The sequence below is a fragment of the Bathycoccus prasinos genome (assembly GCF_002220235.1).
Source record: "Bathycoccus prasinos genomic : Chromosome_4".
Classification (NCBI taxonomy): domain Eukaryota; kingdom Viridiplantae; phylum Chlorophyta; class Mamiellophyceae; order Mamiellales; family Bathycoccaceae; genus Bathycoccus; species Bathycoccus prasinos.
This window is the reverse complement of record NC_024005.1, coordinates 418,541-433,443: the sequence shown is the minus strand read 5'-3', so window position 1 is coordinate 433,443 and position 14,903 is coordinate 418,541. Positions and strand designations below refer to the sequence as shown.

General features: G+C 46.8%; 7 protein-coding genes across 7 annotated transcripts; 4 read left to right on the top strand and 3 right to left on the bottom strand.

Annotated features, from left to right (window-relative positions):
- Window positions 1-693: 693 nt before the first annotated feature.
- On the bottom strand, window positions 694-927 carry Bathy04g02210 (unknown protein; the record flags this gene model as incomplete). Its single annotated transcript, XM_007513782.1, has 1 exon — window positions 694-927. One exon carries the CDS (start codon window positions 925-927, stop codon window positions 694-696), a length of 234 nt encoding a protein of 77 aa, XP_007513844.1.
- Window positions 928-1,397: 470 nt separating this feature from the next.
- Window positions 1,398-4,550, bottom strand: Bathy04g02200 (unknown protein; the record flags this gene model as incomplete). Its single annotated transcript, XM_007513382.1, has 1 exon — window positions 1,398-4,550. One exon carries the CDS (start codon window positions 4,548-4,550, stop codon window positions 1,398-1,400), a length of 3,153 nt encoding a protein of 1,050 aa, XP_007513444.1.
- A 1,121-nt stretch (window positions 4,551-5,671) lies between these two features.
- Bathy04g02190 (predicted protein) lies at window positions 5,672-6,907 on the top strand (the record flags this gene model as incomplete). Its single annotated transcript, XM_007513341.1, has 1 exon — window positions 5,672-6,907. The coding sequence occupies one exon, from the start codon at window positions 5,672-5,674 to the stop codon at window positions 6,905-6,907; it is 1,236 nt and encodes a 411-aa protein (XP_007513403.1).
- Window positions 6,908-7,101: 194 nt separating this feature from the next.
- Window positions 7,102-8,052, top strand: Bathy04g02180 (predicted protein; the record flags this gene model as incomplete). The annotated part of the gene is made up of 1 exon (XM_007513512.1): window positions 7,102-8,052. One exon carries the CDS (start codon window positions 7,102-7,104, stop codon window positions 8,050-8,052), a length of 951 nt encoding a protein of 316 aa, XP_007513574.1.
- Window positions 8,053-8,466: 414 nt separating this feature from the next.
- On the top strand, window positions 8,467-10,317 carry Bathy04g02170 (predicted protein; the record flags this gene model as incomplete). Its single annotated transcript, XM_007513547.1, has 1 exon — window positions 8,467-10,317. One exon carries the CDS (start codon window positions 8,467-8,469, stop codon window positions 10,315-10,317), a length of 1,851 nt encoding a protein of 616 aa, XP_007513609.1.
- A 249-nt stretch (window positions 10,318-10,566) lies between these two features.
- Bathy04g02160 (predicted protein) lies at window positions 10,567-12,363 on the bottom strand (the record flags this gene model as incomplete). The annotated part of the gene is made up of 1 exon (XM_007513533.1): window positions 10,567-12,363. One exon carries the CDS (start codon window positions 12,361-12,363, stop codon window positions 10,567-10,569), a length of 1,797 nt encoding a protein of 598 aa, XP_007513595.1.
- A 799-nt stretch (window positions 12,364-13,162) lies between these two features.
- On the top strand, window positions 13,163-14,814 carry Bathy04g02150 (eukaryotic translation initiation factor 3 subunit E; the record flags this gene model as incomplete). The annotated part of the gene is made up of 2 exons (XM_007513650.1): window positions 13,163-13,204; window positions 13,411-14,814. 2 exons carry the CDS (start codon window positions 13,163-13,165, stop codon window positions 14,812-14,814), a joined length of 1,446 nt encoding a protein of 481 aa, XP_007513712.1.
- Between the last annotated feature and the right edge of the window lie 89 nt (window positions 14,815-14,903).

The following is a 14,903-nucleotide window of genomic DNA, read 5'->3' as shown; positions in this document are numbered from 1 at the left end:
TCCCATCTTCATCACCTTCACGAATGCATCAGCCAGTCAGCAGTAGAGGGGTGCAAAAAAAAAGAAGAAGCTCTTCTTACCGGATTCGAACCGGTGACTTCGGGATTAACAGTCCCACACTCTAACCTAGCACACGGTGGTGTGTCAGTATGTGCAAAATGTCTTGGAAAAATCTTTTGTACCAACTGAGTTAAAGAAGACGCAAGTGACAGTGCGCTGTGCGCTCCAACGTCGTTTTTAAGATACTTACTCTCATACTATTTTAGGGTTTAAAAAGTGTCGTCTTACAAAAAAAAAAGGATAATAAAACATTCCTTTTTTCGTCTCTCTCTAAACTTCGCTACATATGGCAAAACTCACACACACACGCGTGCACACGAACGAGAGCTTTTGACGATCTGACGCAACCATTCTCGTCAGAACATAAGCTGTGCAAATTGTAGAAAGTTTCAGCGTCAACGAGCGACTCCAACTGGGATATCTGATATGCCTGTTTTACGCTCCGCCTATAAAATTGTTCGGAAGCGAAACCGACAACGCGACAAACTGGATCGGTATGTCTCGGATACGGCGCAAGCGACCGCGATGTTGGTACGAATCGAACTGTCGTGAGTGTGTTTACTCGAGATGGGACGCTTGGTTGCAACAAAGAAGCGTAACCGCATCATTCATGCCGATTTGTGTTGTCAAAAATTACCCGCGGCGGAATTTTCTATTCTGCGGAAATATTCTGCCTGAGTAGATGAGGATATCAACAGTTTCCCACGCTGATTGAGCGCCCTTTAATCGGTTAAGTTCTTGAGTCCCGGTTGCCAACGTCTCTTGCAGTCCCTCGAGTTCTGTGCCTTCGATTTGGCGACTTCGCGTCTGTACGGTCGACTCGGAGCTTCCGGACGCTTCACTGATCTTACGCTTCAACTCGTTCATTTCGTTCGACTCCTCGCTTCTTCAATCTTTGCTAGCGCTCTTTCAGCTCCCGAAAGTCCGGGTTCTGGACTCGCGCGAACGCCAAACGTGGACACCGCCGAGGCTGCCGCCTTGAAGATCTCGGCGGCTTCGCCTTTTCCTTCTAGACCCATGATGGCGCTATTCTCCATTACCGCTTTAGTCGCAATGATGGGTATTACCACCGTGGACCACTTAACGATCGACGCATCATGGAGGGGAATATTCGGGATGGGAATATAATCAAAACGGCTGATGAATGCTCGCCATTGGCTTGCGTGCGGCGTCTCTCTGCGCTGTTATTACAACTATTTAATCTATATTTTTGATATCTAATCCTCCTCTTCCATCTCATCGTCTCCACTTGCCAGCTACCGTACTTGTGGTTTAGTGGTATGTATGTCTCTCTCTCTGTCTCTTCATGTCGCGCCATTTCTGAGCGATGATATCTTTTATTCTTTCCAAAAGCCTCCTTTCTCGTAATGCTCCTTCAATCGTTTCTCTCCGACGTTCGCGTAGCACGTCTCCCCCTTGTCTCTCTTTTCGTGGAAGAGCAGTCTCAGATTGTTGTACTTATCGCTGATACATTTGATACATTTTTTTTCCTTGTTGTTCATATCAACTGGTCCACCCCAGGACCAGTTGTTGGAGATATGAACTTCTACGTTCTGTTGAAACTCCGGCGACAATATATTCCAGACTACACCCCACTTTATATTGCGTTTTTGGTTTGCTTTTTTTTCCATATATTTTTCGACACCGACAAATAATTCCTCGACGTTCTCCAACTCCCAGAATGTAGTGTTGCCGCGGTTTATGCCGCGGTTTATGCCGTTACCATTAGCAGTAGACTCTTTTTTCTCGATACCATACGTTTCGGCTAACGACTGAAAACTTTCATTCGTTATTTCGGGCACGTTCAGTTTGTCCCAGCGCTTATTTTTATCGTTATCGTCGACTCTATTTGAAAATGCTTTCTCCTTTTTGTCCGACGTCGTCATCGGCGCCGCCTTCTTGTTTCGAGCGGGAGCTAAATTTCCGTTTTTACCTCCCATTTCGTAGCCCAACAATTTACGGTGCACTCCGAAAAGTAAGTTTGCATGCAAATACAAACGCTCAATCGTGTCTTTGTCTTTTGAGCGAGCGCTGTCGAAACGTTGGTTGTACAGCCCGAAGCACTTCATTATTGCACCTTCGATGGTCGTCATCACCTGTCCTTCCGAAATAGACGGCAAAACCTCTGAGTCAACGCGATCGGATAAAAACTTGCGATACTCACTTCTATTTTCACTTCCACTGCTCGCCGCCGCTCGCGCCTGTTGAAATTGTGCGAGTCTTTCGTCGCCTCCGAGCAGTTGAACGAACTTCTCTTGCGTCTTCGGGAGAGCTGAAACGTTCATCCAACAACTGACGAGGACACGCGCAATGACTCGCATACCAGAGTATTTGGCGAGCTGATTATTTTTCTCGCACGCAGTTCGCAGAATTTCAGTAAAGTCGTCCGCGAGCGCTTCGAGTTGGCGCGCCGGCAAAGTCTCCGCGATCGCCATCAGTAACTCGGATGCGAGTGGCTGCATTTCCACCTCGCCTCCTTTCGAACATAACATGAACTCGATATCGTTCAGTTGCCTTTGTATGAATAAGCGATAGCCACCACTCGTGTGAGCGTGGGACAAATGCGCATGCACTGTCACCAGAACGACGTGCTGCGACGGAGACGCGGAAGAAGGAGCGGTATTAACGTGGAACCTTTCCACCGACAGATTTTGCCAGTCCACGTCGCAGGAGCACGTCTTCGCGAGTTGTTCATCAGAATGTAAGCGATTTTTGCTCAACCACTTCGTTTCAGCGTACCCTTTTTCGTTAGATTGTTCCATCTCGTTGCTTGTAACTCGTTGTATTTTGAGCTTTTTCATGCCGCCAATGATGACGTCGCGGAAAAGCCATCTCGACCCCACGACCATCTCGAATTTCGCCCGAGCGCAAAAGTCGAAATATTCGGCTAAGTTACGCTTCATTTCGGACAAGCAGTACTGCTTGATAACCCGTTCGCCTATTGCATCGCCGGGAGCTATACGCTGCGTCGCCTCTACGTGCAAAGTAATGAGACATCGCTTTTTATTCGAAATTTTTAACATTTTGTTCCACGCCAATTCAGTCGCTTTGTGCATACGATCGACGTGCTTCCAGTAGAGAGGTAAAATCTTACGCGCGCACCGTTCAATCTCATCCTTTTCCATTCCAGTTGCGCACTGCTTCTCGTTTCCGACGAAATCAATCTCATCGGTAATCATTTGTTTAACGAACGAGATGAACTGTTCCTCCTCGTCATCGGGAGGCTGTAAAAATGCGCGGCTGCTCTGATTGCCAACGGCGTAATTGACCACGTATAATCGTTTCAAGAAGTAAACTTCGAGTTCTTTGTTGTTCTCTTCGAACATTTTAAGCACACACTTCTTCACTTTTTCGAACGTGGTGTAGCGACGGCAACATACATTTTTGGGAACACCGTTCTTGTCGTCGCCAATGAGCGTGCGGAAGGTCGTATCGAAATGATCCGCACCTACACCATCTATTGTGCAGATCATCCGCGTGGTATTCAAAATGGTCGACTGTTTTGATTGGTACGCCGCTTTGTACCCTTCATCAAACTTTTTTTTCTCCGTCTGCGAAAGAGAGTTGAATTCGCAAATAGTATCGATCAGTTTTGCGAACTCTTCAAATTTCTCTTTACCGAGTACTTTTGGATCCTCCGCCGCCGGAGAAAAACACATAAAACTGTTTTCGTCCATTACTGAAGAAGAGTCAGTTGTCCCGTCGAGTAACTTTTTTAGAACTCTTTCAACGAGCGATTCCGCGGCATCCGCCCTACGTTTCATTGTACCAAACGCGGGTTCAAGATTTTCGGCCAAAGAGGAGTCAATGGTTCTTAAAAGAGAATCTTTCTCCTCGGAGCCCAAATGGCCCCTGCCGATGACGACTTCATCGAGGAATATTTTACCTTTGGCAAAAGCAAGCTCCTTTTTCCCGAACATCGGCCAGAACGTGGAATGATTCGTCTCACGCATTTCCTCGTCCCAGATATCTTCATACTTACAGTACAAAAACTTCACTTTCTCCACACTCGGTATGTTTGTTTCGATTTGCTCGTCATACACAAATAAGCCTTTGAGAGCTGCGTCGCGCACCTTTTCGCGCGTTTGCTCATCGTCGTCAGACTTATCCAATTCTGCTTTTAAGTACGCGCGTATCGCGATTTTCTGCAAGCTCTGTACGTAGGTTTGCTTTCCCGCTGCTCTTTTATCCGTAATAACGTCTGTTTTTGGATTCAACCTCAAAACCTCTTCCGACACTTTCGCGAGACCTTTTATTTCTTCTTCTTCTTTATCCTTGATATCATCATCCGGAACCGGCTCGCGCTCGTACATACTTTCATAGTATGCACCCTTTGTGATTATCGCTGTCGGGAAGTCACTATTATTAATTCTTCGATCTTCTTCGTCATCTTCACCTTCTTCTTCTTCTTCTTCTTCTTCGTCGTCGTCATCAAACTCGTACCCTTCCATCTCCTCCTTTTCTTCCTCCTCTCGCTCCTTTCTATTCATCCCCTGATTCGTCGCGCGTTGTTGTTCTGTCGGTCGCAAGTGCGTTAACTCGGCAGCTGCGGTCGCAGCGACGGTGACGGACTTCTTCTTCTTATTATTGTTCTCGCGACGCCCTTTCCTCTTCTTGTTTGAAGAAGACCGATTCGAAGAACGAATATCAAGATTTCCTCCGGGCCGTGGTGGTGGCGGTAAAGTTGAGAGTGAGGTAAGGATACCATCATCTTCTCTCAGATTCCACCAATTTGTCTCATATCGCGGCTGTACCAAGGTAGTCGTTCTTTGATCTACTGTATCTGTTCGATGAGACGATCATAGTTAGTGGACGCCGCCAAAGGCGCGGATTTAGGTTAGCGGTTTGAGTTCACATTTTTGGCTAACTCTTTGTGTTTTTTTTTGAAGTTTGATAAGAGACGAAACCAAAAGAGAGCTCTTCTCATGCAGGTGAGGAGAAAAAAAATAAATTTCAAACGCATGCGCCCCCGACGACGACGCGACCGACGAAAACCAACGACAAAGAGCGCAAAAGAATGCGACGCATTCCTTTTCTTCATCTCTTCGAGTCTTTGTTTGGTCTTTCGTGGTCTTTCGAGTCATCAGAAGCGACGAAGAAAAGCGAAGACACGCCTATCTTTTGGATTTGAAGATAATTGAATTTGAAATCACATGTGTGTGATTTCGTTTTTCGACGTCCGCGCGCGACGAGGACGTCGCGAAGTTCTAAGAAGTCAAAAAAACGCGGTAAAACACACCTTGCGTTCCTATCGATGCAAAAACGTCGCCCTCGGGCGGTGATGAGCCATTCATAAGTGACTCCCGCGTGTTTACTTTCGCTTCAGATGCCTTTTATAATTTCTGAGGATTCGATGTTGGTTGAAAGAATTTTTAAAATCGTGTCCATCGTCTGGTCCCCCTACGCGTAAAACAAAAAAAAAGAACCGTGCATGCTGAAATTCGTCACACAGTGTTGCTCATAGTACTCTACACAACAAACACTTAAACACACGCACTTAAAACACCAACGCGCGACAAACAAAGTCTCCCTCTCTCATCTCTTCCTCCACTTTTTTGTTTGCGTTCCCGTTGTTGTGTTGTCGACATCATCATCTCAACATATCTATACTATGATTTGGAACAACACACACAACTTCATCGTTTCCAATTTCAACTTCAACAACAACAATAACAAACATCATCATCATAAAAGACATACAACGAGAGGAAGTTTTAACAATAGAGGAAGCGCATCATCATCAGTTCGGTTACCATCATCATCTTTGGTCACAGCAGCAGCAGTAATTACAACAACAACAGCAACAACGGCGATGATTTTAATGTATCCATCAAAGTGCGAAGCTTCAACGAACAAAAAGAATAACAACAACAATAACAACATAAATCCAATCGTCGCCGGCGCGTTTGCCGGAGCGGTGGCGAGAGTTTTCGTCGCACCTTTAGACGTGATTAAAATCCGTTTACAAATACAAAAAGAAAACTATTCGTTGACGAATGCGAAATATAAAGGCGCGTTCTCGGCGATGGCGACGATTGCGAGAGAGGAAGGGATCAGGAAAGGTCTGTGGGCCGGAACCATACCGGCGCTGTGCTTGTGGATACCGTACACCGGGATTCAGTTTGGAATGTTGAACGCGTTGAATTCTTCTTCTTATTCTTTGTCTTCATCATCATCATCATCAAGTTTTTTGAACAATAACTTTGTGTTTGGCGCAGTCGCCGGAGCGACGGCGACGGTTGCGACGTACCCGTTCGATATCATCCGAACGCAGTTAGCGTCTCAAGGGATACCGAAAACGTATAACGGAGTATTTGATGCGTTCTTTGGTTTGTTGCGACGACGAAAATTGTACGCCGGTTTAGGGATTACTTTGATTGAGATTATTCCGGCAACGTCGGTGCAATTCGGCGTGTACGAGTACTTGAACTCAATCGGTAAAGAGAGTAGTAATAATAATAATAATAATAATAATAATAGTGGTAGTAGTGGTAGTAGCAGAAGCAGCAGTAGCAATAGTAGTAGTTTCGAGTTGAACCATTTCGCGAAAGGTTTCCTCGCCGGTTCGTGCGCGCGCGTGGCCATCCACCCTCTGGACGTCATGAAAAAGCGATTACAAGTCGTCGGTCTCAAACGCGCCGCCTCGTACGGCGCCGCGGAAACCGCAAACAAAGCGTTTCCGCTCGTTCTCTCCATTATCAAAACCGAAGGCGTGCGCGGTTTCTACAAAGGTTTAGTCCCGGCATTGTGTAAATCCGCGCCGAGTAGCGCGATTACCTTCGGCGTTTACGAGTTCGCGATGCAGGTTTTAGATTCCTTCACAAACTCTCTCGACGAACAAGAATGATTGATGATGATATATATAGCAAACAGGAGTGCAAAGAAAGAGAATTCATTTTATTTTATTAAAACACGTGTGCATGATGTTCCTTTCGACTCACTCTCCTCTATGCGCATGTGACTCAAATCCAGTCCACCCTAACGCTCAAATAATTCTCGTAAACGCCAATTTTTCTGTGGGAAAAAAAAAGAAATGCGATGATGGGTGGCGGTGAGAAGAAGAAGAAACAACTCTCCGGTGCGCAGAAGAGGAAGAAGAAGAGGGAGAAAGAAGATCTCGCCGCGGAAATGGAGCGTTTAAAGCTTGGGCCGACCAAGCTGTGGACGGGATTGGTGTTGCATCACAAGGATGTGTTTGTATCGCATGTGATTCCGAAATTGAATAGGACAGATCGGTGGTTCTTTTCAAAGGTGAATCGTGAGAGTCGGGGTGTGCTTAAGTACGCCGGGGTAGACGTATCGAAATTAGGTTGCGCTGTTTACGAATGTTCATCCATTTCGACGTTGGCATGGGCGTGGAATCACTTTCCCTGGGGAGAGAAATTTGAAGATGGAACGGTGAGAGATCAAGCCTGGTTTTGCGAGCAAGTTGCTGGAACGAACAAACTCGAGTTCCTCAAGTGGGCGAGAGAAGTGAAACAGTGCGAGTGGGATGAAAAGACGATTAATTCGGCAGCAGATGAAGGTAATCTCGAGATGTTGAAGTACTGCTTCTCTAATGATTGCCCGGGTGATGAAGAAAAGTCGTGTAGACTAGCTGCTAGTGGAGGACACCTCGACTGTGTTCGATTTCTTTTGGACAAACTGAAACCTTCGCGAGAGACGGAAGAAAAAGCTGTAATACAGGCGGCAGGAGATGGTCGCACAAACATCGTGAAATATTTCGTCGAAGAAAGAAACATAACTGATGCGTTGAAGTTCGACCTCGTGTTAGGCGCTGCAGTGTTTGGCAATCTCGATTGCCTCAAATACTTAGTCGAAGAGGCGAAAGCACCTCTGAACAACTTTCTATACGTCGCTTACGCTCGATACAAAGAGCACCCCGACTGCGTACACTACTTGCTCGAAAAAGGGTGCCCAGAACCAACGGACGAAGAATACGCTGAATTTGTCGAGAGAGTACAGCGAGAAGAACGTGAGACTTCATCATAACGCGCGCGGCGCGTACCATTTTCAAGGGCCTCTTACAAATAAAAGATATTGTTGGATTTCTTTTTTTGCCCTAAACGAGAGAAAAACTTTATCCATAGAACTCGGTTGTTATCTGTTACCACAAAGACATACACACACATACACGAGAGAGAGAGAGAGCAACAAAAGAAGTTTCTTTATACTATATAAAAACTTCGAGTAAATCATCTCGTTATTATCATCATGCGCGCGTCCTCTGCGTGTTGTTGCAGCAGCCCGACGACGACGACGACGACGGCGAGCAGTCGATCGATTGCGTTGTTGGGGAAATCATCATCAAAATCATCGAGACAACAACAACACCAACGACGCGCGTTTAGACGAACGACGACGTTTACGAGAACGACGACGAGAAAAGCAACGACGATTCAATCGATGTCGGAGAACGATGACGACAATAATAATAGTAAAAAGAAGAACAAAAATGACATGACTTTAGAAGAACGCATCGCCTCGGGAGAGTTCACCAAAGACGCCTCCACCGGCCCTTTGCGCAAAGTCGCGGATTCCATAAAATCCGCCTTGCCTGGGTTTAAAGAGACGGAAAGTCCAATCATCAAGGCTTTGATTTTATCTCTGACGAAAACGCAAAAGAAATGGAAGCGAGAGGCGGACAGTCAAATGCCAGTCGCTTCGGGCGATATTCGAGAGATTGCCGGGCAGCCGGTGTTCGTGCCGCTGTATAAACTCTTCTTGGCGTACGGGGAACAGTTCGTTTTGGCCATCGGGCCGAAAAAGTTCGTCGTGGTTTCCGATAACAAAGTCGCGAAGGAAATTCTGTTGCACCAGGCGAAATCGTTCTCGAAAGGTTTACTTTCCGAGATTTTGGATTTCGTCATGGGACAAGGGTTAATCCCGGCCAACGGCGAGGTGTGGAAGATTCGCAGAAAGATTATCGTCCCGGCGTTGCACCGAAAATACGTCGCGAGCATGGTGGATATGTTTGGCGATTGTGGGTTGAAAGGAAGCGCGCAGTTGGCGAGGGCGGAGATTGACGGGACGTCCGTGGAGATGGAAAACTTTTATTCGCGGTTAGCGTTGGATATCATCGGGAAGGCGGTGTTTAATTACGATTTCGATTCGTTGAAAACGGACGATCCCGTGATTAAAGCCGTGTATACGGTGTTGAGAGAGGCTGAATACAGGTCAGTGACGTTTATTCCGTATTGGAAGGTGCCTCCTTTGTCGTATTTGGTGCCGAGGCAACGCGCGTGTCAAGAAGCCTTGGTCGTCGTGAACGATACTTTGAACGTGTTGATTGAACGGTGCAAGAAAATCGTCGAGGAATCCGACGACGAGTTCGTCGAAGAATACATGAACAAGGAAGACCCGTCGATTTTGCACTTTTTAATCGCGTCTGGAGACGACGTGACCTCGAAACAGTTGAGAGACGATTTGATGACTTTGTTAATCGCCGGACACGAAACCACCGCGGCGGTGTTGACGTGGACGACGTTTTTATTGGCGAAACACCCAGAGGTGAAGGAGAAAGTCTTCGAGGAAGTCGATCGAGTGTGCGGCGATCGATTACCGACGGTGGCTGATATGAGGGAGTTGAAATACACGTCGAGAGTGATCAACGAGTCCATGAGATTGTATCCGCAGCCGCCGGTGTTGATTCGCCGAGCGATCGAACCGGTGAAATTGGGCGGCTACGACATCGCCGAAGGGACGGATTTTTTCATCTCCGTTTGGAATTTACACCGAAACCCGAGGTTGTGGGACAAGCCGGAGGAGTTTATTCCGGAACGATTCCCAGTCGACGGGAAAGCGCCGGACGAGTACACGGAGGATTTCGCCTATTTACCTTTTGGCGGCGGGCAAAGAAAATGCATCGGAGACCAGTTTGCGATTTTTGAATCCATCGTTACTTTAGCCATGATCATGCGACGCTTCGATTTCGAGTTGGACCCGAAGTTTCACCCGGACGGCGAGTGTGGCATGACCACCGGGGCAACCATTCACACGACCACCGGTTTACACGTAAAATTAAAGCGAAGAAATAAACACGGCGGCGAGGAGATGAATGGAGAATATACGGCGTCGACGAAGGAGTCGCTGCCGGTGTACAAATCCTTGGACGAGTTGGACGATATCGACGTCGCGAGTGGGGATCCACACGCCGGTGGGAGCAATGGGACGCAAAGCGGAAAGTTAGAAGACGCGGCGGTATCTATTTCCGTGGCGGAACAAATCGTCGAGGCGGAGAAAACTAGAGCGCGGTAAAATTCATTATTGCAGTTTTTAAATAAAAATTATTACAACAACATTACACAGTGAGTGGATTTGTTTTAAACGCGTTCATCGATCGAACACTCGCTTGGCCTCACTCATCACTACATACGCGCAAAATTCGTCGTTTTTACACTTAACTTTCTGTTTTACATTTTTCTTAATTTACATCATGATACGCGTAACGTCATCGATCGTTTTCGTCGTATTAATATTAGTATATACTTTTTGTTGTTATTATTATCATCTTCTTCCAAAGATGTTGACGCTTTGGAGACGCTCTCGAATCGTTACGGCGGAAGAAGGAGAAGAGTTCTCGTCGATTTCGTCTGCACCGTCGTCGTAATCATCACCGTCGTCCAAAGAAGAAGAGGAGGAAAGATACGCATCGTCGCCGTCGTCATCGTCGTCATCGTCGCTACTCTCGTCTTCGTCGCGCGCGAGCATATCCACATCGTTGGTAGAGCTGACGTATGCAACGATTACCGTAACATCGTCCGCGCGTTCATCTTCGATTGCCCATTTATTATAGCTCAATTTTACAATCTCTTTCGATGCTCTGTCGCAATCCGGATAGAACTCTTCGCAAATGCCAACGACTTCCTCGTTCGAAACAAACTCAAAGACGCCGTCCGAGGCGATGATGATACATTTCGTTTTCCCATCGTTGAGATCGTGGTGCGTCAACTCCGGTTCCGCGGAGACACCCAATTCTTTGGCGATGGAATCGCCGAGCGATCTCGTAAACGCGCAACCTGGAAATTTGTGACCGCCTAAAAAGACTCTCGGAGGATCATCGCATCGTTCGCCGGCTACGCCGGTTTGCAAATCTTGCGTCTCCTCAAAATCTTCGTGAAACTCGCACTCTCCCAAAACCATCCCAATAGACGCAAACGAGAGCTCTTTACTCGATTCTTTGCGCATGCGATCGCGTTCATCTCGGCGAAAACACGTCTGATCTCGAGTCAATTGCACAGCTTTCCAGTTTTTGTTCCGGGTCATCACGTCAGAATCCGACATCGCGCATATAATTCTCGAATCGCCGACGTTACCAAAACGGACGATGTTATCCTTTCCGAACAAAGCCGTCACAGCAGTAGTTCCACTGGCGTAGCATTTGGTCCCTAACGTTTTGACGACGATTGAATTGGCCGTTCGAAACGCGTTGGAGTAGATGTGCTCGTCAAAATGTGTTGTCGTTCTCGTTCCAGCTTTTTTCGTCGTCTTGGTATTATTATTATCATCGTCGTAGTCTTCGCTGGTGTAACTCGCTCTGCCCGAGCTGGGGCTACTGATGTCATTGTCCTTAACGACCATATTCGTAGGGTTGATGTCCATATCCGCGCCGCTGCTTCCTTCTTCGCCGCGATGCGAGTCTTCTTCCGATCTTTCTCTGGACGAGTTCGAATTTGAAGACGACCCTCCTCCTCCTCCTAATCCTAAACCTCCCGAGAATAGTAAACCACCACGTTTCGTTCGGTCTGCGAGCGAATTCAAATTCGATTGCGGCGAATCGCAGTGATTTTTCACCTCCAAATCTGTCTCCGTTAAAAACTTGTATCGATCGCGTTTCTTCGCCGTCGTATTCGTTCGTTTCGTATTCGCTTCCGATCCGGAAGAAGATAATCTCATCAACCGTTCCTCCTCCGTTTGCGCCGACTCCGATTCGTTTTCTCCATCACCATCATCCTCCTCGTCGCCTCTCATCGTCGTCATTTCCATCTTCACCTTCTCAGCTTTTTCTCTGCTCAACTGCGTCAAAATCTGCGGGAAAATATTCGACGCGATCTGCGCGCACGACTCCCCCTCTTGCCCGTGTCCGTCGAACACGCCCAGCAACAAACTCTCCCCGCCGTGCATCGCGCTCGCGCAAAACGCGTCTTGATTCGCGTGTTTCTTCTTATCCGGATAACACCCCTCTTGGCACACGACCGAGTACTTTATCGTGAGCGAGCCGATTAAAGCTTTCGTCGTTCGGACGACATCTCTTTTGGATTCGTCCATGGACACGCGCACCGGCTGGTGGTTTCGTCTGGCCATTTCTTCCTCGGTGAGAGAAAACTCGGTGATTTTCGGAACATCTTTTTTCTCCTTGGTGTCGTTTTTGTTTCCTTCTCTTCTTCTCGACGACGAGGAGGAAAAAGACGGCGGTCGTCGTCCTCTGCTTTCGCCGATGCCACTGCTCGTCGTCGTCTGCATCGTTTTTGTTCTCGCGTCCTCGTCCTCGGCGTGATATCTCATTTTTCTTTCTTCTCTCTTCAACACGAAGAGATATAATTTTACTTTTGCGCGTACGACACCACAATAAATAACACGTGCAAAACGCAGCCTTACACGAGACACTATATATATACTTACAGGTCTTCTCTCTCTCTCTCTCTCTCAATAGTGGTATAAATAATAATAATAAATGATAACTGCGCGCGTCTGTTGTTGAATTCGCACAGTGACGTTTTAGGAAACAGGATAGACCGAAAGATATGTAAAAATCTTCCCAAACTCACGGCAGAGAAATCATCTCGACAAAACCATTTTTTTATTTAGGGTATCAGTTTTTTTTTTTTTTCACTCTCCTGTTTTTTTTCTCTCTCTCTCTCTTGTGTTCCTTTTCGTTTTTTTTAAAGCAACACATCACTGAACGCTCTTTTGCATCATCATCGATAATAACCACGGAGAGTTTTGTGAAAAGCGAAACGAGGCTGTGGTTGTTTTGAAAGGAACGGAAGAAACTTTTGAAAGACGGTTGAGAGAGAGATCACAAGACAGAGAAAAGCGTTCGTCAGAGAAACTATACGTATATATAATAGTACTATTATTAGTAGTAGAATTCAAGTAAAAGATGAGCGAGGAGGACCCGAAACGGTGGGATCTGACGACCAAGGTAAAAGCCCTCGTTTGTTGTGTGTGTTGTGTTGTTCGTAAACTTCTTTGAAACTTCTCTCGTGTGTCTTTGTCTCGTCTCTCTCCAACTTCCGCGGGAAAGGAGCGCGAGACTTATATCATCATCATCCGCTGACCTTGTTTTTCTTCCTCTCGTTTATCTCGCTCTCGTTGTGTTACGTTATATACGATTAAAATTACGAACAGATTGGTGAGTACTTGGACCGCCATTTGTCCTACCCGATGATTGAATTCATCGAATCGAAAAATCTCTTCGATTCCGCGGAGGTTTCGCGGGCGAAGATGGAACTTTTATCGAAAACGCGCATGGTCGATCTCGCCGGGGATTTGTACAAGCAAATCAACAACGCGTCGGATATTCCGGAGGAGATGAAGCAAAAGAGAACCGAGGTTATTTCTTCTTTGAAGAGTGTGAGCGATACGTGCTCGAAGTTGCTCGCGTTTCTGAAAGAACACGGCAAGACGTTGTCGAAGTCGGACAAAAGAGCGAATAAGAGTTTGTTAAAAGAACAGCACTCCGTGGGAGAGGAAGAGATCGAGGGGTTGTTTCAATACGCGAAATATCAGTTCGATTGCGGGAAGTACGAGATTTCCGCGGAGTTGTTGGGGCAGTTTCGTTTGCTGAGCGAAGATCAAGGGAAACTAAGAGCCGCGTTGTGGGGGAAATTGGCCTCGGATTGTTTGTTACAAAACTGGGAACACGCGATGGAGGATTTAACGCGCTTGAGAGAGGCCATTGATAACGGTCACTTCAAAACGAGTTTGGAGCAAATGCGCAACCGATGTTGGTTGTGTCACTGGAGTTTATTCGTGTTCTTTAACCACCAAGAACACCAACCGCACGGCGGCGGAATTTTGGGTTTGTGCGACATGTTTTTCCAAGAGCGATACATGCAAGCGATTCAGTACGAAGCGCCGCACTTGCTGAGATATTGCGCGTGTGCGGTCATCATGAGCAAACGAAGACGCGGGATGATCAAAGATATCTCCCGAATCATGCAAGTGGAACCGTACAGAGACCCGATGTTGGAATTCTTCGACCAACTGTTTGTGAAATTCGATTTCGACGCCGCGCAAAAAGCTTTAGAAAACTGCGAAGCGATGATGCGAAACGATTTTTTCCTTTCGAAATTCGTCGACGAGTTCAACGAACACGCGCGAATGCACATCTTCGAAACGTACTGCAGAGTTCAAAAAACAATCAAAATCGAAGAATTGGCCAAGAAGTTGAACTTGGACACCGAAGCTGCGGAAAAATGGATCGTAAACTTGATTCGAACGAGCAAACTTAGAGCGAAAATTGACATGGACCAAGGCGTGGTGACGATGATGACTGAAACGCACACCCCGCACGACCAACTCATCGAACGGACAAAAGGAATGTTATCAAAAACGTACCAGTTGGCGCACGCCGTCGCGAGCGGCGCGCACCTCGGCGAAGGTACCGGTAGTGGTGGCGGCGGTGGAGGAGGGTACCATCATCATCACCATCACCACCACCACCACCATCATCGAGACCGAGATCACAATCGCGATCGAGATCGAGATCACAGTAATTATTCCTCTACCTCTCAATACCGCCGGTATTGATAATAATAAGAAGAGAGATGAATAAAGGAAGCGATTATGTGAGCGTTGATGATGTTTGATGCGCATGGAAACGAATAAAGAGTAGTAGA